General features: G+C 43.9%; 1 protein-coding gene across 4 annotated transcripts in view; it reads left to right on the plus strand.

Moving 5' to 3' along the window:
- LOC117365110 (tropomyosin alpha-1 chain) overlaps positions 1-25,579 on the plus strand; it is a 175,562-nt gene that overhangs the window by 53,858 nt on the left and 96,125 nt on the right. The window contains exon 1 of one of the 4 annotated variants that reach the window (XM_033955081.1): positions 12,322-12,831. The exons of 2 other annotated variants lie outside the window; for them this stretch is intronic. In XM_033955081.1, coding sequence (XP_033810972.1) covers positions 12,700-12,831 — 132 coding nt within the window. In that variant the 5' untranslated portion in view covers positions 12,322-12,699. Of the gene's footprint in view, positions 1-12,321; positions 12,832-25,579 lie in introns of those variants that run through there. One more of the 4 variants, XM_033955080.1, reaches the window with a different exon arrangement.

Here is a 25,579-nt window from a genome sequence, read left to right on the forward strand (position 1 = left end):
AAACTTGTGTGAAAGGTGGTAATGAAGACTTGGGAATTTCCAATGTTTCTAAAAGATATCGTTTCAGCATTTCTCTAGGAGTTATCGCAGCAACTTTAAGAAAGTTAATCAGTCTTAAATTATTATTCCTGGAAAAGTTCTCCAATGATTCATGTTTCCTTCTTAAACTTGTATTATCCTTAATCAATGTCTCTTGTAGTTTCTTTGATATTCCTGAATCTTCTTGAAGTTTATTTATTATGGATTTAGAGACATCCAACTCTTGTTTAAAATTTCCAATTTCATTATCATGCTTCTTAATTTTCCCTTCTATTTGTTGGGACTGAGAATTAAAACTCTTACCATCATTTATTTTTTTGCCATATGGAAAAAAATATTTTCTGATCCTGCTCCTGAATCTAATTCCTTGCAAATTCATAGCATATCCTTTAATATCATAGCTTTGTTTCTTTTAGAAAAGGTTTACTTCTGAAATGTTTTATTACATATCAGACAAAGAACTTGTTTTTGGAGCCAAAACAGCTGTTAGAATTTGCAGCATCTGTAACTTAAGATACATAACTTGTCATAATACCAGCTGTAGAATTAACTGGGTATTGCTGTTTTCTCATTTGATTATATATATTTCCTTTTCAATTTTTTTTTTAATTTCCTGTTGTCCTCTCTCAAATTATTGTGGTCTATATAAATGAATAGATATTTCTTTTTCCTTTGGAAATTATGGATTTGACAGTGGCGTACCTAGCATATGTGACACCCAGGGCCCATCATTTTTTGACCCCTCCCCCCAATCTATATGAGAAATATGATTTTTAGTAACAATCTATATATCGCACAACAAAAGTGTACCTAGGAAAAGGCAGCATCTTAAACACTACAGTGAGCACTAGAACACCAACACATACATTGTAAAACTAAACAAACCAGATACTGCACAGTCAATTGATCCAGTACAGTCGATGCTATCAGAAAGCCATGTCCCTTTCATACACACAGACAGATACACCTTTGCCCAATATGGAATAATCACAAACTAAAAACAGAAATATGTAGACAAAAGTTAAACTGAACTGCCAAGAAACCAGACTCTGCATACAATGCAACACCACAAAAACAGTAATACATGTCCTCTAATACTGTGCAAAATATAAAGACAGTAGATGTAAATTTGAAAAACTGATACATAACAATCACCACTTTACAAATTAACAAATAAAAATAAAACAAATAATGAGAAATATGAAAATACCATTTTATTGGACTAATACCCGTAAGCTCAGTCCTCATCTCCACAAACCACCTGATTCCATCCACACAAGCCTTGAATTGTTTTATATTGAACTTATATTAAAGTATAAAAAGAAACAATATTCTGTACAGTTGTCAATTTATAAATCAGCATCTTCTCCCCACTCTCTCTTCCCCATTTCCCTTCAGCGTCCTCAGCCCACTCTCTCCACTTTCCTTCAGCGCACGCACATAAAAACAAGCAAGTAATTTTATATCATTTTCATTTATTCATTCATAGAAATTAAAGTCTAAATAATGCCAGTCACATAACAAAACATGATTTTACAAAAATAATTCCCTGCACAGTCAAGCCTGCAAGGATTACTAGATGTCTTTCAGCAGCTCCTCTCCCTCCCTCCCGTTACCTTCGTGGCCAAGTCAAAATGATCTACCAACAATAAAATTTTAAAAACACAAAGCACATTCTACGCAGAGAAAATGTTAATTATCATTTATATTCTGCGGGTTTTCAAAGAGGTCAAGGCAGATGACTTTATGCAATGTCACCTCAGTAACAACTATACAAAAATAGACAAATATACCCCCTCCCTTTTTATTAAACCGCGATAGCGTTTTTTAGCGCAGGGAGCTGCGCTTAATGCCCCACGCTGCTCTCGACGCTCCCTGCGCTAAAAACTGCTATTGCAGTTTAGTAAAAGGGGCCCACAGTGCAAAATATAGACAGCATATATAAATTCTCAAAACGGACACATTTTGAACACTAAATTGAAAATAAAATCATTTTTCCTACCTTTGTTTGGTAATTTCATCAATCTCTGGTTGTACTTTATTCTTCTGACTGTGCATCCAATATTTCTTCCCTTCTTTCAGCCTCCTGTATGCTTCCTCTCCTCCAGACTTCATTCCCTCCCCCAACTTTTTCTTTGTTTCATCCTGTCCCCTTCTTTCTTTCTCTCTCCATGCCCCCTTTCTTTCTGTATGTCTGTCTTTCTCTCTCTCTCCGTGCCCCATTTCTTTCTTTCACCCTGCCCCCTTCGTTCTTTCTCTCTCCATGCCCCCTTTCTTTCTCTATGTCTGTCTTTCTCTCTCTTTCCCCATGCCCCATTTTTTTTTCTTTCTTTCACCCTGCCCCCTTTCTTTCTTTCTGGATCCCTGTCCCCCCCCTTGCTTTCTTTCTGGCTCCTCCCCTTTCTTTCTTTCTCCCTTCCCTCCCCCATGCCACCGCCGCTACCACCACCATGCTGCCACCACCGCCGGGGAAAGGCTGCCTCTGGCCATCGGAAACAGGCTGGCGCCGAATTTGCCCTTCTTCTTTTCCCACGGGCCGACCAACTCTGGCTGCCCAACGTCAATTCTAAGAAGAAGGGGGCCAAGGAGCAGGCAAGCATGGCACAACAGAGGGCCAGGGGGAGAGGGAAAGGGGAATGACAGACAGACAGGGGGCTCGGGAGTCACACAGACAAAAAGAATGACAGACAGGGGGGCCAGAGAGACAGACAGAAAGGAAGATAGCGTCCAAGGAGAGAGAGAGAGACAAAGAAAAAAAAGAGACAGCCAGCGGCCAAAAAGAGATAGACAAAGAAAAAAAGACAAACAGACAACGTCCAAGGAGATGGAGACAAATAAAAAAAAGAGACAAGATAGCGGCCAAGGAGAGAGAAAGAAATAAAGAAAGACAGACCCACATCTATTCTAGCACCCATTAATGTAACAGGCTTAAAGACTAGTCCAATAATAATTTGACAACAGACCTCAAGCTGCAGCTCAGCCAATACGTTCTCAGTGCAATCACTAAGGCCATAGGTGCCTCATTATTCAAAGCTTTATCAATTAAAAGTACTGTACTACTTTGAATTGCAGATGACAACATATTGGGAGCCAATTAAGTTACTTCAATGCCAAAGAAATATTATTGAGAAAGACCAGTAAGTAATCTGGCTGCTACATTTTGGGCAATCTGTAAGGCCTGCAGAAATTGTTTAGGCAGGCCCAACAGCAAAGAATTACAGTAATCAAGAATGGGGCAAACCAAGGCCTGTAAAACAATCCGAAATTTATCAGCTGACAAAAAATCTTTCAGTCTATGAATTGGTTTTAATCTAAAGGAAGTCTTTTCAATAACACTGCTCACTTGAAAGTTAAGAGATGAGAGGAATCAACAATAATTCCCAAATAGCGAGACTGCAATACAATCTATCTTAACCTTGGAAGAAATAATGGAAGGTTCAACATTATTTGACAAAAATAGGATATGAAATTTAGCTCCACAAACCCGTTGTTTTGGTGCCTTGATAAGAGCTCCGACCCGAGAGACCTGACTGGAGAACTGACAAAACTTGAAGGGTCAAAAACTAGAATGACCCGATCCCTTTGAAGACCGAGGCATGCTGTCTGGCAAGAACTGAGGCTTGTGTACCTGCACACTAGCCATTAGATCGTTCAGGCACCTACTGAACAAATAATTCTCCCTTAAAGGAAAATTTACTGAGGATCACCCCAGGTGAAGAATTACCAGACTATTGCCAGATCCACAACATCTGGCATGCAGAGCTAGAGTAAGCCAACCACTGGCTTACGGCCCTGAATAAGTCATATGGGGCATCAACCATAGTCCACTCCAGAAATAAAAAAATGGAAGATCTGTAAACACGATGGTGAAGCAGCTTGGAGTGACAGGCTCTAGCAACAAAGGATGCTGCTGCGGCTGCTCTCAAACCTGAGGCTGAGGAATCAAAAAGCCGTTTCAGCACAATATCGATCCTGTGGTCTTGTGTATTCCTCAATACCACTCTGCCTTCACTGAGAAGTGCATTTTGTAACCAGCGCCACCAAGGAGTACACCTTTGGGGGAGCATCTTTGAAATGTCCGGATAATCGGGAAAAGAGAAAGACTGCGGATCGTGCTACTCAAAGAGAGAACTGTGTTATGGAGGACTGGCCAGTCTCCAATTTTAATATCTGAAGGGATTCTGAAATAATCCCTATCAACGTGAAAAGTTGGAATAGTCTCTGCACAGTGCGGTCCTCCATAGGATCCAGAGCTTCACCCAGATCTGGGTCCTGGAGATCCGTGACTGCAGCCAAATACCCCACTCTGGAAATGCCTGTCCGAGAAAGTAAAGGCATGAGAACATTATCCGGATCATCTAAATTGACCGCTGGCGGACTGTCCCCCAATCATGCATGGCTCTATTACTGGGGACCAGCGTCCTTAGGGAAAGGGACCATTGGCACTGACAGGAATGCCATGGAAGACAGATTAGGCAAGCTTTTATTGGTCAAATAAGCCTGAAACAACATATGAACAAAAACCAGGGGAAAATTTTGTCCTTAAGGGGCAGACACCCCCTTTAAGCCCTCAGTGCCTATTGCGGGCTTACAGTGCCAAATTGTGATTCACCAGCGACGCACTTGCGCTGCATCCCCGGCTGAAATTTAGACTTTTTGGACTAACTATAGATGGAATGAGTACCAAAACCCTGCGAAGGGGCAGGGAGGCTAAAGCCTATGCACCTCCCCGCAGCAAGTGAAAACAGATGATCCTCCCAAATTGTCTTTTGCCTTAAATAAGACCAAAATCCAAAGAATCTAACCTTGAGGAGTCTACTAAAACGAGGTGTTTTGAGGCAGATGAGAGCTTTTAAATTGAAATTGGTAAATCTAAGATGGCCATGGTGGCAGCGATTTCAGTGCCAAAAATGGCCCAGGGAAGCCACAAAGAAACCCCAAAAATTGTGATTTTAGGATTTCTGACGTAGGGGAACCCAGTACTAACTTCAGAAAATCTTAAAAATTAAATTTACAGACCCCCTGAAATCAATCTCTCAGGCTGACAGCCTGCTTACTCTGTGCCATGCTGTGTGCTGAGAGCTGCAGGAAGAAGCTGAAATAGCTTACAGGGAGATCTCTGCCTCTGCAGCACAAAATTTCCAGAAAAATAAAACTATTGAATAAAAAAACAAAAACACACAAGCAGAAAAGAACAGCTCCTACTGGAAGACTGGAAGTCAGAGAGAAGTCCTAAGGTAAGAGGGGGGAAATCAAAAAATATATAAATGAGGTTTCCTACAAGAGATCTCAATGGATGGGATTGACTACCCACTAGTCCAAGAATAGAATGGGATTTTACAAGAAAGCACAGTTACTTACCGTAACAGTTGTTATCCAGGGACTGCAGGCAGATATTCTCACACATGGGTGACGTCACCGACGGAGCACCGCAGCGGACAGCCTCGAAAGCAGACTTGCTTGAAGATCTTTATAAGAGCTTCTGAGTGCTGCAATGCGCATGCGCGAGCGCTTTCCCGCCCGAACTAGGAGGCGCATCTCCTGTAAGGATCCTCAGTTCAGATACCTAACTAAGAAGCCAACCAGGGGAGGTGGGTGGGTTGTGAGAATATCTGCCTGCTGTCCCTGGATAACAACTGTTACGGTAAGTAACTGTGCTTTATCCCAGGACAAGCAGGCAGCATATTCTCACACATGGGTGACCTCCAAGCTAAGCAGAAAGGGATGGAGGGAGAGTTGGCAATTTAAGAAAAAAGATTTTGCAAAACAGATTGGCCAAAATGGCCATCCCACCTGGATAAGGTATCCAGGCAGTAATGAGAAGTGAATGTATGAACCGAGGACCAAGTGGCAGCCCTGCAGATTTCCTCAATAGGAGTTGATCTGAGGAATGCTACAGATGTCGCCATTGCTCTAACTTTATGGCCCGTGACTCGACCCTGCAGAGGGAGACCAGCCTGGGCATAGCAGAAAGAGATGCAAGCAGCCATCTAGTTGGAGATGGTTCGTTTTGAGATAGGTTGACCCAACCTATTTGTATCAAAAGAGATGAAAAGTTGAGGAGATGTTCTGTGAGGCTGAGTACGTTTCAAGTAGAAAGCCAAAGCATGCTTGCAGTCCAAAGTATGGAGCGCCGCTTCTCCAGGGTGAGAATGAGGTTTTGGAAAAAATACTTGCAAAACAATAGATTGATTGATATGAAAGTCTGAAACCACTTTAGGCAGGAATTTTGGATGAGTATGGAGGACCACCTTGTCATGGTGGAAAACTGTGAAAGGTGGGTCCGCAACCAAAGCTTGTAACTCACTGAGGAAAACCGCTTTCCAAGTGAGGTACTTGAGATGAGCTTTATCAAGTGGTTCAAATGGAGGTTTCATTAGTTGAGCTAAAACAACATTGAGATCCCAAACCACCAGAGGTGGTTTAATTGGTGGATGAACATTAAAGAGTCCTTTCATAAATAAGGAAACCACAGGATGTGCAGAGAAAGGTTTCCCATCAAGAGGCTGATGAAAAGCAGCAATAGCACTAAGATGGACTCGAATGGATGTAGATTGAAGTCCAGAGTGTGATAAGTGAAGTAAATAGTCCAAAACAGAAGCCAAGGATGTAGACATTGGCTCTAGCTGACATGTGGAACACCAAGCAGAAAATCTAGTCCATTTCTGGCCATAACACTGTCGAGTGGATGGCTTCCTGGAAGCGACCAAAATTTCTTGAACAGACTGGGAAAAGTGTGAGGAGTCAGTCAGGCCGAAAGGTACCAAGCTGTTAAGTGTAGAGACTGCAGATTGGGATGAAGAAGTAAAGATCCTTGACTGAGTAAGCAGAGAGGGAAAGACTGGTAGAAGTAGAGGGTCCCTGGTGCTGAGCTGAAGTAGAAGGGAGTACCATGGTTGTCTGGGCCACCGAGGAGGCTCTGCATCTGCTATCCAGAGCCCCTGCTTCCCTCCAGCCCATCGGGGATCGCCACAAAAGCTTCCTGCCTGTGCAGGACTGTTAGGATTCCACTCCAGCATCAGATTTCTCTTCAGCCCTTGAGGGCCGCCGAAAGTTTTTCCTCCCCAGCGACTTCCAAGGCAGAGGAAGGAGAAGTTTCCCTCCATCTTGTCCCTCCTTCCTCCGCCCGATGCCGCTCAAGCAGGAAGGCTCTGCATCTGCTCTCCAGAGCCCCTGCTTCCCTCCAGCCCATCAGGGATCGCTGCAAAAGCTTCCTGCCTGTGCAGGACTGTTAGGATTCCACTCCAGCGTCGGATTTCTCTTCAGCCCTTGAGGGCCGTCGAAAGTTTCCCCCCCCAGCGACTTCCAAGGCAGAGGAAGGAGGAAGTTTCCCTCCATCTTGTCCTTTCTTCCTCCGCCCGACACCGCTCAAGCAGGAAGGCTCTACATCTGCTCTCCAGAGCCCCTGCTTCCCTCCAGCCCACCGGGAATCGCCGCAAAGCTTCCTGCCTGTGCAGGACTATTTGGGCTGACTCTGCCCATCCCAGCGTCGGATTCTACTTTAGCGTCTGATCCTTCTTCAGCCCTGAGAGCCGCCGAAAATTTCCCCCCCAACGACTTTCCATGGCAGAGGAAGGAGGAAACTCTCCTCCATCCTGTTCTCTCCTTCCTCCACCTCACATCTCTTAAGCACGAAGGATTGTTTTGATTTACCTCCTTGGGACCTGATGCTATACTTGACCTTGTTCAAAGTTTCTTAAACGACTCTATCCAGTTGCTAAGTGCATTCAATGTTAAGGACCGAGCTCAATGCTAAGTTTTCTCCTTTACCCATATGCTAAGTTCCCCTGGCTTTGCTAAGTCTGTCTAGTCCTCTCCCTACTTGGTCGCTTAGATCCTCCCCAACTCTACTCCCTCACGAAACTACCAGATATCAGTTGGGCTTAGTCCTAAGTTTTACCTGAGTAAACGCCCAGCCCAGGTCCCCCCACAAAACAGTGTATATACTAAAGCGCACCCACCACTAAGGATCGGGCTCTGCGCTAAGCCTTTTCCTGTTTAGATGCCAAGTTGCCTAGCTCTTCCTCCGATTAAGCTCTCCCTAAAATAAATTAAAAAAAACAAAACCCCAAAACCTCCCAACCCCAAAGGCTCTCCAACTCTCACCATGAAGCCTCCTTCGTGGCTCTTTCTCCTCCTACTTTGCTCTTCTCTCAACACAACTATCTGCTTAATACCTCCCTCTCCCAACCTTCTTGATTCCGCGAATTTCAATAATATCTGCCCTGGCCTCAAAATCCCCATGCTGATTCGCACCAGATCTCATCCCTCCAAAAAAAAACCCTCGAAGAATCAACCACACCTCTTTAAAGTCTGTTCCCCCTGCCAATCTCCCCAACCTCGCCTCCGACTCTCTCACCCCAGTCCCAACACTTTATTGCAAAGTCAGATCCGCTTGCAATAAGATTCAAATTCTGAAGGACCTACTCGAGGATTCTGACCCCGGATTCCTATGCATCACGGAATTATGGATTACAAAAGATGACCTATTTACACAAAACGAACTCACCCAGAACTAACCGTAAAGAAGACAGCCTGGCATTTCTCTACAAATCATTCCTTGATGTCCAGCTCCTCGAAAAGGGCAGCCATACCTCACTAGAATATATACTAGCCTCTGTCAACGATGAACTCCACCCTCACCCACTGGGCATCCTGCTTCTATATCGCCCACCTACCCCTTGGAACAAATCCTCCGATCTCGTTCACGAGACCATAACAAACGCCTTCCTCATATTTCAAAGACTACTGATCATTGGGGACATCAATCTCCACCTAGACGACATCACCAGCAAGGATACGGTTGAATTTATTAGCTTCCTCACCTCCCTTGGCTTCCCCTCCCTGCTCCATCCCCAACTCATGAAAAGGGGCACACACTAGACCTCATTAGTTTCCTCGATCTTACCGCTTACAAAACTTCAGCCGATGAGATCCGCTGGGAACATGTCCCCTGGTCCGACCACTTCTTAGGGGCTTTCTGTCGCATCTTGGGGCTCCACCCCGCATTTCCAATTCCATTACCTTTTGCAAAAAAATTACGAGCAATCTGTTCTGGTCTAAATTTCTCAACCTATTCTCCTCTGCTCCTAAGCGTGCAGACTCAGAAGCTAATTGGCATAACTGGGTTGCTCTCTCCGAGTCCACCTACCACTCCCTTGCCCCTCTCTCCACTAAATCCATCTCCTACCCCCGCAAGGCCCCTTGGTACCTCCCATAACACAGAGAACTAAAGCAGAAATGTCAAGCCCTGGAGCACATATGGAAAAAATCTAAATCCTCTATAGATAGACAGTCTTGGAGAGTCAATATTAAGTTGTACAATACAGTACTAAAAAAAGCAAGGAAGAACTTCTACGGTGACAAAATCTCCAGATCCAACAACCAGAGTAGTACACTATTCAATATCTGGTGCTCCTTAACCTCCAAAAAAGACTCCACCTCGCTCCCCTCCTCTCCCTCAGCCGATGTTCTGGCAAAATTCTTCAACGAAAAAGTCTATGTACCTTGAGATGCTCCTTCCCACCTGCAGTCTCCTACAATTCCCTGGTACCCACCGACTCCAATTCTACCCAAATGGTCTCCAATCCTATCCCAGTCGATAGATCCTGGACTACCTTTGAGCACATATCTGAATCCCTGGTCTTCAAACTCTGCCTCAAACTGAAATCCTGCAACTGTTCCTTGGACCCATTCCCCTCCTACCTATACGAAAAAATTCCCGCACAGGCCATCTCTTCTATTACCAAACTCATAAACTCCGCCCTACATTCGGGCCTTTTTTTCCCAGAAATGGGTCATATTGCCTTGTCCCCACTACTGAAAAAAATCTGACCTAGACCCTTCCACACCATCCAGCTATCGCCCAATAGCAAATATCCCTCTCCTAACCAATATGCTAGAGTCCATCATATCTACCCAACTTTCATCATACTTAGAGAGATTCTCTATTCTCCTTCCTTACCAATATGGCTTTCGTCCCAACTTCAGTACCGAATCATATCCCATATGATCCCAGATAAATAACATTACAATAATCCAATATTAAAAAGATTGAAGATTGAACCAGGATTTTAAATGATATAAAATCAAAATATTTCCTAATAGTACGCAGCAGTTTCCAGAAGACAATAAAACATCTCTTAACCAGATAATCTGTATGGGCCTTAAAAGATAAGGATTGATCTAAAATAACCCCTAAAATTTTCAGCCATAGAAGTCTAACTTGTTTTGTCAGCGCTAGCCTTACTTCCCAACTATTGGAGTTGCTGTCTAATGTCAAGAGGTTAAGGATATACCGCTAGGAAACATGGAAGACACCAGAGGGGTAGGTTTCCATATTCCCTATGTAGCCGGCTGCCAATCAAAGGAATGCAACAGCTGCAGGAAGTTCCAGAAGCCATTTTGAGACTGTAACCCGCACAGGTAAGAGCGATCCTCACTTACTCTTGTCTGTGCCAGTTACAGTCTCATGTTGGCTGCCGGGACCTTCCATGGCAGTCTTATGAAATTGCCTCAAGAAGCCCTAAAAGCCATTTATACTTAAAGCTAACCATGCCCAGGAGCGAGTGGGGCTGCTCCTGCACCCACTACTCACCAACAAAACAATAGTCCCAGAGGGTTGGGCTCAGGAAGGGGGATGCTGCTCAGAGGGGCAGTTTTGTTCTTGGCTTCAGTTTCTGCCAAAACCCAGCAGCCAATTTTGGTCATAGATTATTCATCCTGGTTTTGGGCAGGCTCTAAAGTGCTGCATTTAGATCAGTGATCTCAAACTCAAACCCTTTGCAGAGCCACATTTTGGATTTCTAAGTACTTGGAGGGTCTCAGAAAAAAATAGTTAATGTCTTATTAAAGAAATGACAATTTTGCATGAGATAAAACTCTTTATAGTTTATAAATCTTTCCTTTTGGCTAAGTCTTAATAATAATATTGTCATTTATAGGTAAAGAGACGTATGATCAAGAAACTGTTTTATTTTACTTTTGTGATTATGATAAACATACCGAGGGCCTCAAAATAGTACCTAGCGGGCCGCATGTGGCCCTGGGGCCGTGAGTTTGAGACCACTGATTTAGATGAACCACAAACCTGATGAAAGTGGGCAGTGCCTAAATATTAGTGTGTTGATGGTGATTTCTGCGCTTAAGTTTTCTTATAGAATAGACTCACAGTCCACATAAAATAGGCAACTACAAGTATATCGTACTGCCCAGTTATAGAATTAATGATCCCATTATCCAACCAGTATGAAAGGATTGTTAACCTCTACTAGTGAAAAGAAAATAATTTGTTTCCCATATCATTAAGACACCAGTTTGCAACTTGGGGGGGGGGGGGGGGGGGGGGGCTGCAAGAAAAACATTTATTTTCCTTGGTTAAAATTACAAGGCAAAAAGCACATTATGAAGTAATCAAACACTATTTTGCCGCTGGTTGGTACTTCATGACACCTTCGTTGCTTCTAGATTTCAGCACAACGGTGGTCATAAGATGCCGACTGAGCACCTGAATAAAATTCATGTAAACTATTCTGAGCTCCCCCTGGGAGAGTGGTATAGAAAGAAAACGGAATACATAAATAGAATCGAGACAGCGTCTTAACTTCTTTTTCAGCCACGTGCTTAGCAACCTCAGAATTAGTCAAGATGAAATCTTGGGGGGAAACCAGGTAGTCCCTTAAAACGTGTAACTGTAGTTTAAGCCTCCTGTTCTAAACTTCCGACCTTCTAGATTAAAAAAAAAAATTCACATTTTCTGTGTCCGGAATAAATCTACAAAAATAACGGCGTTTTCAATTTTAAAAAGGTAAGGAAGGTATCATTCTAGTATTTTTATTAACCTGTATTTGTGTGCTTTCAAGTGGGCTAACACGGTAAACACACTGCCTTATCCAAACCAAATCATTTTGATTTAGAAGTATAAGGGATTCTGGCAAAGAGCCAGGGGATTCCGCCAATTTTTGTGCGAGCACTACTTTCTTACATACTCTTTTTCTTTCTTTTTTTAAGGCTCATAATTCGCGGCTACAATTACGCACACCTCTCATACGTACACGTCTCTCGGGGCTTTCTGCCTTTTTATTTTTGAAGCGTTTCCGGCAATGGACGGGAAGTGCCGCAATTTCCCCAAATAAGTCGAAAAAGCGTTGCAGAGTTCTCGGTTTAAGCAGCAGCCGAAGGCGCCCAAAGGAAGCTCACGTCACTCTACCCCACCCTCCTCATCCCGGCAGGAAGCGGTGCCGGCCCCGCCCCTTCCCCGCCCACTGTGAGCTCATCCCCGGGGAGAGGCGGCTGTGCTGCCCCATAGCTTCTGGACACGCTTCCCGCTTTCACTCCCGGCACCTTTCATCCTCCCCCCCCCTCCGCTTTCCTGTTCACTTTTTACGCACGTTGCTTCCTCTGAAACGTAAAAAAAGATTCGATTTAGACTGAAGGGGAAAAGTTACTCGATATTTTTCTGGTTTTTGTGCATCGTGAAAGAACTTAGAGGAATCAGCAAGTTTGAGCTCTAATTTCCTTCTTTTTGTAGTTATAGGTTGCACTGCGGTCGCTGTGTCAGTGACTTTTCTCTTCTGCAGTGCAGGGGAAGGACTCTTTAATTTCAAATTTTGTCCCCCTTTTTTTTTTTTCTCCTGTGAGAAGGATCCGTGTGCTGGGATCATGGCCGGACTGAACTCCCTGGATGCGGTGAAAAGAAAAATTCAATGTTTGCAGCAGCAGGCGGATGATGCGGAGGAGAGAGCGCAAATTCTACAGAGAGAGCTGGACACTGAGCGAGAAATGCGCGAGAAAGTGAGAATCTCCGAGCTCTCTGGCTCATTTTTCTTGTTTCTGCAAAGCTGGGACCTCTACCAGGCCCCACCTTCCTGTTCCTCTCCAGCGGTATCTCTTTCTAGCTCACCTTCCTGTTTCTCCTAAAGCTCACATTTTAGCGCTGTTCCAAACTCAAATTCTCCTGGGCTCACCCTCTTGCCTCTTCCAAACTTGGGATCTTTGGTAAACTTATTTTCCTGTCTTTCCGAAAGTTTGATTTCTTGCAAGTTCACTCTTGTGCCCTTCTTAGAAACTGGGAAATCTCCCAGATTTATCAGCCTGTCTCTTCCAGATTCAGGTCTTTTGCAAGATCACTGGGTTTGGCCCTTCTTGGCTCGGCTTTCTTCTAGGTTCATCCTCCAAAATCTAATGCTTTTCTGTTTTTGCTCTCCCCACCCAAATTCACTTTTTCATTCATGCACATACTTGTCTCTCTGCCAGATACCTCCACTTGAACTCACCTCTTCCAGACTTGCTTTTGTGTTGCACTTTTCTAAACTTTTTTTAAAATTATTATTACAGTACTGTATTTCTATGGGAAATTCACCCTTACTGTGGTCAATAGGCTTTTAAAGTAAAGCTAGTAAACTCTTTTTTTTTTTTTTTTTAACAAGTTATTCATATCTGCTAGACTGGATTGATTTTTCTGAGCTAGAACTTATGGCAGTCCTGAACTTGCATGCCTTCTAAATAGGGGAGATAACTTGGGATGATCTCGGTGCCAAATGGTAGTTGTAAGGTGAAGACAGTGTCTTTCAAACTTTCTCGAGCCGGGGCACACTAAAGGTAGTGGCCATGGCTTGAGGCACCCAGAAGTGCACGAACGTCGCTGTATTGACATTATGCATATGCGTGACATCATCATGTCGACGTCCATGCATGTGCAGAGGCCCTCCAGAAGGGCCCTGAGATGCCAGCAGGGAAGAGGGCCAGAGAGAAAGAGAGGCACTGGCGCCAGCTGATTGCCTACAGCAGTATTTCTCAACTACTTCAAACTAAGTACCTCCAACCACAGACCTCCCAAGCTCTGCCCTAAACCAACCCAAGCTCTACCCCCAGGTCCCGCCCCCTTTATTAATTGTAATACAATTTTTTTCAATTTTTCATATACACAGCAGATATAAATTCCCAAAACCGAAACATTTCAACCACTGTATTGAAAATAAAATAATTTTACCTACCAGCTATCCTCTGCAGGCTGCTGTAATAGCTTTAAAGGTGAGACCAGGAGGCCAGGGGGGAAGCCTGAAGATGCTAGAGAGAAGGGGGAAACATGCAGGTCTTCAGCGAATCGGGCAGCGTTGGCGCTGTACCACATAGGGAAGTTAGCTGGCAGGTGCCTCTCTTCCTCTTCAGTGTGCTGCGGCACTTGGAATATCAGGAAGCGTACTAGTGTGCCTCGGCACACAGTTTGAGGTACACTGGTGTAAGAGTATAGACTGCATAGGTACTGGTGTAATGTTTATTCTATTCTTTCAAATTTTGAATGTAATTCTTGTTTTTAGTTTGAATGTAATCCACCTTGAACCGCAAGGTAATGGCGGAATAGAAATCACTAATGTAATGTAATAAACATTACACCAGAACCTATGCAGTCTATGCTCTTACACCAGTACCTATGCAGTCTATGCTCTTACATATATATATATATATATATATACACATTGGTGATATTTTGCCTCACCATGGAGTATAGTGTTCAGTTTTGGGGGTTACATTTCCGATGGGATGGGGAAAACCTTTGGTCCTGAAGGCCTCATTGGGAGCCTAGTATAATGTGACAAAGTATTGGGTGGAGGAAGGTTCACTAGAGGTCTGAGAAATGGGGCTGGGGTTGCTTACCTTCATGTCTAAGGGATGGCAGGAAATTGAGGGTCTAGTAGTTTCAAGTTTATTAAAAATTTGTTGTTCACGCAATGCCAGATACTTCAATGTGTTTAAAATTAGGAGACAAACAATAAAACAACTTTATACAAATAAACATACAGTGTATACGTATAAATATTTACCAGCACAAAAGGGAAGGAAGGTGAACATGCTATCGTGCTCTGTTCAAGGAGAACCACTTCTCCCCTATTCTATAAAAGGAACCCAAATATCCTTGCCTACATTTGGGTGTGATCCAGAAAAGCACTTGCAACCTGTTTAACAAGTCGGTTATCACTATTTGGACACTAACAATTATTGATGCTAATTGGCACCAGTTAGAGGTTGCGTGTATTTGACTGTACACTGTTTTAAAAGCCTAGGCACTTAAATCGTAGCATAAAGCCCAAAAGGCGGTATGGCCGTGGGAGGGGCGCAGGTGGGTTAGGGTCAGTCATAGAATTCTGGCGATTGTGCCAACTTGCATGCTAGGATTTATGAGTTTCAGCTGGCTTAAGTCCTTATGCCCAAAATTGGTCACAGTAATCCCTGCCAAGTGCTTTTCTATAAAGGGTGTCAATCATGGAACGTACTTTATAGAATAGTGCTGAGCGATAATTTTCCTGATTCCTATTTTAAGTGCCATTTACTGAATCCAGCCTTTTGTGCTTACTTAGGCCCATATTCTATAAATGATGCCTAAGTTAAGAGGGAAGGCCATTTAAGATTTTTTTAAAAGAGATTTCCAGGCATCTATAAAAAGTGCCGGAATTGTGTCTTCGGATTGCCACTATAGGCATGGCTAATGACAGAAGTGGCGTTAGGTGCCATTCATGTCAAAGGTAGATGCTGGAAATGTAGGCCTTTAAAACCTTGGCCTACGTTTCTGGTGCCTACCTTTGCTGGAGGTGTGATCGACATGTGATTGGTGGCCGCTGACAACAGCACCGTTTAGAGAATTGGGGCCTTATGGAGGAAGGAAACTGGAAGGAGAGGAGACCTCCGAGGGAGTTATTTAGATACCTTGAAAATATAAAGTTCTATAAGTAAATTTAATTTACTGTATTTTTTGCTCTATAAGACACACTTGACCATAAGACGCACCCACCTGTAGAGGAGGAAAAACCAAGAAATAAAATTCTAAATCAAATGGTGTGCCCTGTCCCCTGTCCTCCCTCTGGTGGTCTAGTGGTAGGCCGGGACAGTTCAGGGCACTTCTAGTGGTGGGCATGTCTAATGGTAGGCACATGTAGTGGCAGCCAGCCCCAAGCCAGCCAGCCATGAGAACTGATAGGCAGCCATTCGGAGTGCAGCGAGGGACCAAGCAGGCACGCAAAAAGCACGCGCCTGCCTCATGCACCACTGTGCCGGAAAAGAGCAGGGGAACCGAGGCAGGAGTGCAGAAAGCAAGCTGGACTGCCAGGATGGGGAAAAAAAGGTACAGTAAAAAAAAAAATTGCTCCTTAAGACGCACCTTATTTCCCCCCCCCTTTTTGGGGGTGAGAAAAATGAATGATAATAATAACTTTATTTTCTATACCACCAACACCCAAGAGTTCTAGGCGGTTTACAAATAAGAGAACTGGACAGTGCGGCAGCCAATCAGCTAATGGCTCTGCACAGGCAGGAGCGAAGGAAGGTTGCTCCTATAGCAGCTCACCGCTGGACCACCAGGGATACTAAAGGTGCTTGGGGGAGGTGGGAAGGAGGTAAAAATTCTTAGAATCGACTGGAATTCCTGTTAAAGCCACCACTGGACCACCAGGTCTCACAGAAGGTCTGGGAGAAACAGGCTCGGGAAGGAGGTGGGTCAGTGCTGACCTGAATGTAAACTGAGACCCCCATTTATGGGTCATTTTTTTGGCCCCAAAATCTCAGTTTATATTTAATAATAACAACTTTATTTTTCTATACTGCCATAGTCAAACTGACTATGGCGGTTCACATAGAAAGAAGGCTGGACAATCAGCGGATTACAAAATGCAAGAAGAATGAAGTTACATCATGAATTGGAGAAGCATGGGGAAAGAATACATGAGAGAAGAAAGATGTTACATAATACAATGGTGTTTTGCACTAATTTTAATTTTTGTACTGTTTTTTTTGGGATACCCAGGTAGGCAATGTTGCAGTAATCTAGGGTAGATAGGATCAGCGATTGCGCCAGTAATCTGAATGATGTTGTGCCAAAGTATTTTTTAATAGTCCTTAGCTTCCACAGCATGTAAAAGCATTTCTTCACCAGTAGGTTTGTGTGGTTAGTCATGGTTAAGTGAGTAGAGTGATGCCCAGTATTTTTATGGTTTTGGCAATTCATGGCCCTTTATTTTTGGAGAGGATGTGGAAGTTAAGCCAAAGATCCAGTGCAGCTTGGATAAGAGGAAAGGAAAAGGGGACAATTAGATGCCTCTTCCGAACTTGTCTGTCTTCCAAGCTGGCACTTCGGATCTCTGCCAGATGTCGATCCATTCCAGGCTTAACTGTTTTCAAACTGACTTTATTTTTTTTTTTTAACGTATGCCACTCCCAAGCTCACTTTATGTTTTTAATGTCTTTTAATTTTGTTCCATAGTTGTTTTTTTTTCTTACTGGACTGCCTCTCATGGGAGCTCTAGTTTGTGCCCCATTCTTATCTCTGTTTCATATTTGTTAATCAAGATGTTGAGCTTGTGAAATTAATATTGTAGATGCTTGCTTGTTTAGTGGAAAGTGCTGGAGAAATAAATGCCCCAAGCTTTAGTTTAAGTTATGTGAAAATAAATGTAATCTATAATTTTGAGAGTAAGCCTTTAACACACAATGTGGGCTGGATTCAGTGAATGGAACTCAGAATTCAGCACAGGAGAAAAACTGGTGCTAGAAGGCTTGTGCCCTTTATAAAACACTGCATACATGCAGATCTTGTGCCTAACTTTTGGGCACTAGCACTTACTCCAGGTTAGGCCTGACCTGGTATTCTATAATTAGATGTGTAAATTTTGGAATGTCCCTGACAAGCACATGCTCTTCTGATGGCCATGTCCCCTTTTGAGATATGTTCTATGGCAATGGTCTCAAACTCGCGGCCTGGGGGCCACATATCGCCAGATACTATTTTGAGGCCCTCAGTATGTTTATCATAATCACAAAAGTAAAATAAAACAGTTTCTTGGTCATATGTCTCTTTAGCTATGAATTACAATATTATTATTAAGACTTAGCGAAAAGAGTTTTACCTCATGCAAAGTTATCATTTTTTTAATAAGACAAACAATTTTTTTCTGAGGCCCTCCAAGTACCGACAAATCCAAATTGTGGCCCTGCCAAGGGGTTGAGTTTGAGACAACTGTTCTATGGGATGCTGAGCACACTACCCTACAGACTGGCAAGCAGCCAGATGCTTGCATAAAAATATTAAGGCCTATATTTTATAAACAGTACTTTAACTTAGGCGCCAGTTGATGCTCTACCAGTGCCTAAGTTAAGTGAAAAACACTGTTTAAAAGATGTTTTTAAATGATTTTCAAGGTGCCTAAAAAAATAGCACGGGAATCGCGCCTATACAGGGGCTTTACAGTGGCTAATGCCAGAAGTTGCGTTAGGTGCTGTAAAGCGCCTATGTAGCTGTGATTCATGTCAAAGGCAGGTGCTGGAAATGTAGGCCTTGAAAACCCTGCCTACCTTTGTCGGAGGCACAGTTCTTTAAACGGCGGCGTTGCATGATTTTTGGCGACCGCCAACAAAGGCACTGTTTGGAGAATCCGGGCCTAAGTGCCCATTAACAGCAATCATTAATTAGCAGTACCCAATTGATGTTACTGGGATTGTTAAAATCGATTAAATGGCTCTCTTCCTGTACCCAGAATCATGCGGTTTGAGTTATGGAATCAAACTTCATTTATTATATGATCTTATAATCGTTATTTTAGATTTAGACATGTCGAAAACCTATCTGTTTTGCAGATTGAATGTCTAGGTTAACTAATTTGGTTTGGCGCTTTTATAATAATTCCTGGATGTTTGATCTAGTTTTTGCTTTGTGGAATCTGGCCTAGAACTGTTAATGTATAAGCGGAATATAAATCTAGGCATAGCATAGGTTGCACTTAACCATATATAGAATCTGGGGGTGAAGGTGCAAGTTTGTCCGCCTAGTTGGTGATGTTTCTGGGGCAGGGTTTGGCTTTAGGCATAGCTTTTATAGTATAAGTAATATTGAATTTGCTTATATAAGAAAAACTCAAATGGGTAATTTTGAAAGGGAAAATACATATTTTCTATTTTCCTTCTTAAAATTGATGTAGTTTAGTCTGCCACACAAGTTAGAAGGTACTTTTACAACAGGCCATGGAGTGTTTTTTTAAATTTTTTTTAATGAGGTTTGTTTCAGTATTGTGTATTTGGGTTGAGTTGTGGTTAAGGTGGTGTATGAGATACTAGGGCCCAAGCTGTTATCTTTGGTACCTTATAAGATGAGATCCATTTTAATGGAGAATAACAAAATGTCATCTAAAACCTAAATTCTGCTATAGGTTGTTAATAGTTTTATTAATTTCTGCGTAAGACTTATTTACTAGAAAAATGTTTTTGTTTTATTTTAGGAATTGCATATGTGATATCTGTTGAGGAATTTTCATAGAGGGTTGACTTAATGGACCTTTTTATCTTCCAATTTTGATTGTAATACCACCTAAACCTATTTTTGAGACCCTCACAGTCAGCATGTCTGACCGCACGTGGGATATTTGCATTTTCTGCCCCTATCCCCGTGCAAATATGTATGAGATGTGTTGTGGCTGTCCTGGTAACATTGAGAGATCCTCAGGATAAGTTTCAGAAACCCTGACCTGGGCACAGTGTAGCAAGGCAGCCTGTGGGATGTATCAGTAGAGCTGCCCATTTCAACCCATTGATCCAGATAGGGTGTGGCACATCTCAGCTGGGCTGCCCAGGTTCATGCACATTCCTTTAAATGAAAAGCAATTAAACAGAAAAGGGGACAGGGAATTCCAGCTTGTTCATTTTGAATTTTCTGGGCATTTATGTGTATTTAATTCGCAAATTGGTGATCATTCTGTATGCATTAGGAATCATATGTAACCATTTCTAAGGTAGAATAATCTGAGGAAGAGTAATCCAAAGATTAACCAGGGAAGTTTAAGCAGCTCAATAAGTGGTAAATGCTCCCATAATCTTGAGACTCGGGGCCAGATTCTCAAAGCTTTAACGCGGTTGCTAAACTGGTTGCAGAGAGTTTAGTCTGCATGCATTTTAGTGGTGGATTATTAAAACGGCTTCGGTCTTTAGCAAGCTTTCTAGCAGTCTCCGACACTGCCATGCAAGTGGGCTCTTGAATATTGAAACAAGCACTCTGGTGGATTCTTAAAAATCGCTGAGTCATTCTCCAAGAGCAGCGTCTGCTTTTGGCGACAAAAACCAGCGACTGGTCCGGCTGGTACAGTGAAAGCACTGTTAAAAGTGCATCTTGTGGCGTGTGTTTTGACTTTGGCTAAAGAAAAAAAAAAAAAAAAAATTACATGAAGAATCATAAATTGTAGTTTTTTGTTTTTTTTGAGGGAGTAGTAAAAGCACACTTCTTGAGCTCGTGTATTATAGCCTACCTTGGCAGCGTGAGAGATGCCCAATCTCTCCTGCTGCCAAAAACACTCCCTTAGCACCCTCTCGGCAGCATGAGAGATGCATAATCTCTCCTGCCACAAACCAACCCACCCCCCTCCCTGGTAGCAGGAGAGATGCCCAATCTCCTCGCTGCCAACCGACCCCCCCCCAAACACCACTTGGCAATGAGAGAGATGCCCACGCTCTCCCGCCACCACAAAACACCCCCTGCTTCCGACAACCCCCGCCCTCTCCCCTTTACCTTACTTTCATTTGGCTGGCCAGAGGGATGCCTACTCCCTCTGGCCAGCTGGTCCGCCTCTTCAAAATGGTGGGCCTTTCCCTCCCTGGGGAAGGGCCTAAGGCTCTGTTTGGCCCAGACGCATAAGGCCCCATCTATAGGAAGGGCCTTAAAACAACCTGGGCCAAGATGTGTGCACAACCCTAAATTGTCAATTTATGCTAATTCATACCAAATTAGCTCTTAACTGGCTTTAGCCAACCTGGTTGCATCCAAAAATTTGTGCATCATTTATAGAATCTGGCCGTATGTTCACATTGTTATTGTGGTATTGAAACAAGGTTTTAAAGAGAATGCGCAAGATATAAGAATGTGTGTGACCTGTCCTGGGGGGGGGGAAGGGTGAGGTCACCAACTGACTGGTATTGACCAGTCTGGCTGGTTTTATTGAAAGGAAGTTAAGGCTAGATTAACTAAGCAAACCGATTGTGTACCGATTGGTTTGTGACCCCGACCCGATTCACTAACCTTCTGGCTGATCCTGTCCGCATCTGATCCACGCATGCAAATCTAGGAAGGCAGCGATTCACAAACATTTTTTCAGGCACACCGATTGGGCTGGCCGATCCAAAACCAAGCAACTGATGAGGACCAGTCGCTCACTCCTTTCCTGCTCTCTCCCGCCCTGAAATACCAGCCCTGAAATAACCCTGCTCTCTGCCGCTCTGCCTGCCTCATGTGTTCAAGCAGCAAGCCTGCCTCTCCGTCTGCTAAACCTTTGCGTCTGTGGGGAAAAGTGCCGCCCCGACTCTCCTGCTCTCTGCCGCCCTTCCTCGCAGTGCAGCCCCGCTTTAAACCCGCAGGTTAAAACCACGGGCTCGCACTGTGGGGTAGGGCAGCAGAGAGCAGGAGAGTTGGTGTGGATTTCGTGTTCTTTTCCATAGTCTAATTGCCCCCCAGGTAAGCTGGACAGTTTCCCCTCAGCTTTTTTAAAAGAGGCTGCAGCAAGTCCCGTCGGGAGACGAGATTGGGCCCGGGAGATGAGATTGTCTGCCTTTGCCTGCCATTACTTCGCCACTTCTCCCCCTTTGTTTTGACCTCGCTGGTGCAGGAGAGCGACGGATTGCATGTACAGCCATCAATGATGGGCTGCGCATGCGTCGTGATCGGTCTTCAGCGATCCATGGGATCGCTTGTGGGCGTGTTTCCGATTAGGTCATTTGCATGGGGAGCCTTTAGTGAATGGGTTGCCCAGCAAGACTCGGCCAAGGATCGGAACCGAATCGGACAGGTAAGGGGGCTTTAGTGAATCTAGCCTTTAGTGACTTGTGGGACCTTTAAACCAGCATTATACTGTAATTGCAAGCAATCAGCAGGATGTAAAATTCCAAGGGAAATATCATGCAAGCCAAGACTTGTGCACAAAAGCAGTGTTGGACCTTTGCCTCCAAGAATCAGGTCAGTGTCCCACAGTTTTATTTTGTGAAAGTCCGGACGGAACACTTTTCTTCTTCCATAAGTTACAGGCACTTAAATCTTACAGAAATATGAGATTTTATTAAATAAAAAATCGGTGTCAGGTCGCGCAGACAACTGAGCGCAATGTGGAAGCGCGCAGTGCGCGCTTCCGTCTTGCGCTCAGTTGTCGGTGCGCACCTTTGTCTTCGGCGGTTTTGTCTATGAACCATAAAAATCTGATGAGACAGCTAGGAAAGACTTGGTTTTAGGACTAGGTATAAGAATAAAGGCCACTTTTTGAGAATGGGGTGGAAGGGGTTGGACATTATAAGCTGAGTGCAATATGCCCAATGGATGGTTTGTTTGTTTATTAGGATTTATTTTCTGTCTTTTTGAAGGAATTCATTTAAGGTGGTGTACAGCAAGTGCATACTACTACTATTTATCATTTCTATAGCACTGAAAGGCATATTCATCGATGTACATTTAACATGTAATAGTTCCTGCTCAAAAGAGCTTACAATGTAATTTGGACAGACAGGATATATAGGGGTTGGTTTTATAAGGGCAATAGGTCATAATTTGTTCTCTAATTTAAGATTATGGTAAGATATGGAGGAGGGGATGGGGAGATTCATTAACAAAATCTAAAAAATAGTATGTTGTGTGAGAGAATTTTCTTTTTGTTGACATAACTGTTGATAATCAGTTTTACTGTTTATTGTATTCTCTCAAGGCTTTAATAAATTTTAAACATAAATAAAATCTTGAGCAGGACTTTTGGCAAACTCAGCCTGATACTGAGCTCCCCCATCTTTTCCTCCCTAGCACCAGTAGCTAGTGGAGAGTGGTAGTAATAGCAGAGTGAGAGCACAGACCTATATGCTCAGCTTGCACTCGCAGGCCCTCCTTCCATGGATTTCCTTTATCAATAGGCTAATACTTGTGGCACACCCTCCTAGCTGCCACAAGTATTAGCCTCAGGTCAGGTGGTGGCATTTTTAAAGGCAAAAATGGTAAAAACAGGACCAAATTTAAGGCATATCACACAAGGCCTCCTAAACCTTTAGGCCCTAGGCATGTGACTAGTTTGTCTGTACCTGTGGTTCCCCAGGCAGTCGGATTTTCAGGATATCCACAGGGAATATTCATGAGATGGATTTGTATACACTGCCTCCATATGCATTTCATGCGTGGATATCCTAAAAACCTGATTGGCTGGGGTACCCAAGGAGAGTTTGGGGAATTCCTACATGTGTCTTAACCTGGTTCTGTTGAAGGTGCCTGTGACTAGTTCTGATGGCCTGCTAATTGACTACACTCATGTAAGTAATACTTCTGGCATGTATTTTCATTTGTACAGTTCCAGTGAGAACTTAATTTTTAAAACTCATTGGATAATTTGTGCTTGGGCTGTTAAAACAGTAACATAATAGATATTGGCAGATAAGGTTGGACATGGCTCATCTTGATTGCTCAGAGCTTCTGTGGGGGTTGTGGGATTCCCGTGGTGGTGTAGTCAAAATTTCTTGATGCCAGACTGAGGCTTGGAATGTACTGAGAAAGGCAATTGGAGTGTCAGAATGAGGCTTGGAATGCCCAGAGAGGAAGCCAGAACACTAGGCTAAGGCTTAGAACACTCACTGATGGAATAGGAAATACCACCCTAAAAAAAGCAGGTAGCTTGTTGAGGCAAGAGGAAACAGGGCTGTGATCAAGCACATAATAGCATTGACTCCTGTGAGGATGGAGGAAATGGCTTAGATTTCAGTGAAGATGGGTAAAATTTCTGTCCCTGTGCAACTCATAGTTATAACTGCCACTCCTTGCAGATAAGGATGAAAATAGATACTTTACTGTTCTTTTGACTTGAAGCACCCCAATGCTTGGTTCCATCATCTGTGTATTGTGTACCTTTTTTTTTTTGAAGCTGTTATAGTAGAATTATTTGGTGGAGGAGAGTAGCGAAGACTCGCTAAATTTGCATGTTCCCATCACTGGTGATAGTGATGGGCACATGCGCAGAATAAACTAAAAAAAAAAAAGCGAGAGAGATACCCAGTCTCTCCTGCCGCTAACCAACACACCCGTTGGCAGTGGGAGAGGCGCCTACGCTCTCCCGCCGCCATGCAATACCCCCCACACCCCTATGTCTCCAACGACCCCCACTCTCTCCTCCTTACCTTACTTTAGATGGTTGGCTGAAGGGATGCCTACTCCCTCCAGCCAGCTGGCCCACCTCTTCAAAATGGCAGGCCTTCTCCTTCCTGGTTCATCCTGGGATGCACCAGGGAGGGGCCTGAGGCTCTGATTGGGCCTGCGTGCATTTGCCTTGCGTGCATTTGACTTTCCACCAGGGACCTTAAACAACCTCCAGGGGCCAGTTGGAGCCAGGATGCACCGTGGAAGGGAAGACCCACCATTTTGAAGAGGTGGTCCAGCTGGGGAGAGGGTGGGGTCATCAGATGCACGGGAGGGGTGTTACGTGGCAGCAGGAGAGTATTGGCATTTCTCCAACTGAGGGGGGATTTGGGGGTGTTAGTTGGCGGCGGGAGAGATTGGGCATCTTTCCTGCTACAAAGGGGTGTGTCGATTGATAGCAGGAGAGATTGGGCATCTCTCCCGCTGCCAGGGGTTGTGTTGGTTGGGTATGAGAGATTGGGCATGGATTGGAAAGGAGTGTGTGGCGCAGTGGTTGGAGCTACAGCCTCAGCACCCTGGGGTTGTGGGTTCAAACCCCGTGCTGCTCCCTGTGACCCTGGGCAACTCACTTAATCCTCCATAGCCCCAGGTACGTTAGATAGATTGTGAGCCCACTGGGACAGATAGGGAAAATGCTTGAGTACCTGATTGTAAAACCGCTTAGATAACCTTGTTAGGCGGTATATAAGAACATAAGAACATAAGAAATGCCTCCGCTGGGTCAGACCTAAGGTCCATCGCGCCCAGCAGTCCGCTCACGCGGCGGCCCATCAGGTCCAGGACCTGTGCAGTAATCTTTTATCTATACCCCTCTATCTCCTTTTCCAGCAGGAAATTGTCCAATCCTTTCTTAAACCCCAGTACCGTTCGCTGCCCTATAACGTCCTCTGGAAGCGCATTCCAGGTGTCCACCACACGTTGGGTAAAGAAGAACTTCCTAGCATTTGTTTTGAATCTGTCCCCTTTCAACTTTTCCGAATGCCCTCTTGTTTTTTTTTGTTTTTTTTTTTATGTTCTGAAAGTTTGAAGAATCTGTCCCTCTCTACTCTCTCTATGCCCTTCATGATCTTGTAAGTCTCTATCATATCCCCTCTAAGTCTTCTCTTCTCCAGGGAAAAGAGACCCAGTTTCTCCAATCTCTCAGCGTATGAAAGGTTTTCCATCCCCTTAATCAGTCGTGTCGCCAAGGTGGGTTGGGGTGTATTGGCTGTCGGCGACGTGGCAGGAAAGAGAGGACATCCCCCTGCCAAACTTCAATTTGGGATTTTAAAAATTTTTTAAATTTGCATGTCAAAACACATGCCAGGGATGTGTGTTTCACAGTGCTGGCACTGTACTGGCACCCTCGGACCAGTCACTGAT

The sequence above is a fragment of the Geotrypetes seraphini genome, chromosome 8 (genome assembly GCF_902459505.1).
Source record: "Geotrypetes seraphini chromosome 8, aGeoSer1.1, whole genome shotgun sequence".
Classification (NCBI taxonomy): Eukaryota; Metazoa; Chordata; class Amphibia; order Gymnophiona; family Dermophiidae; genus Geotrypetes; species Geotrypetes seraphini.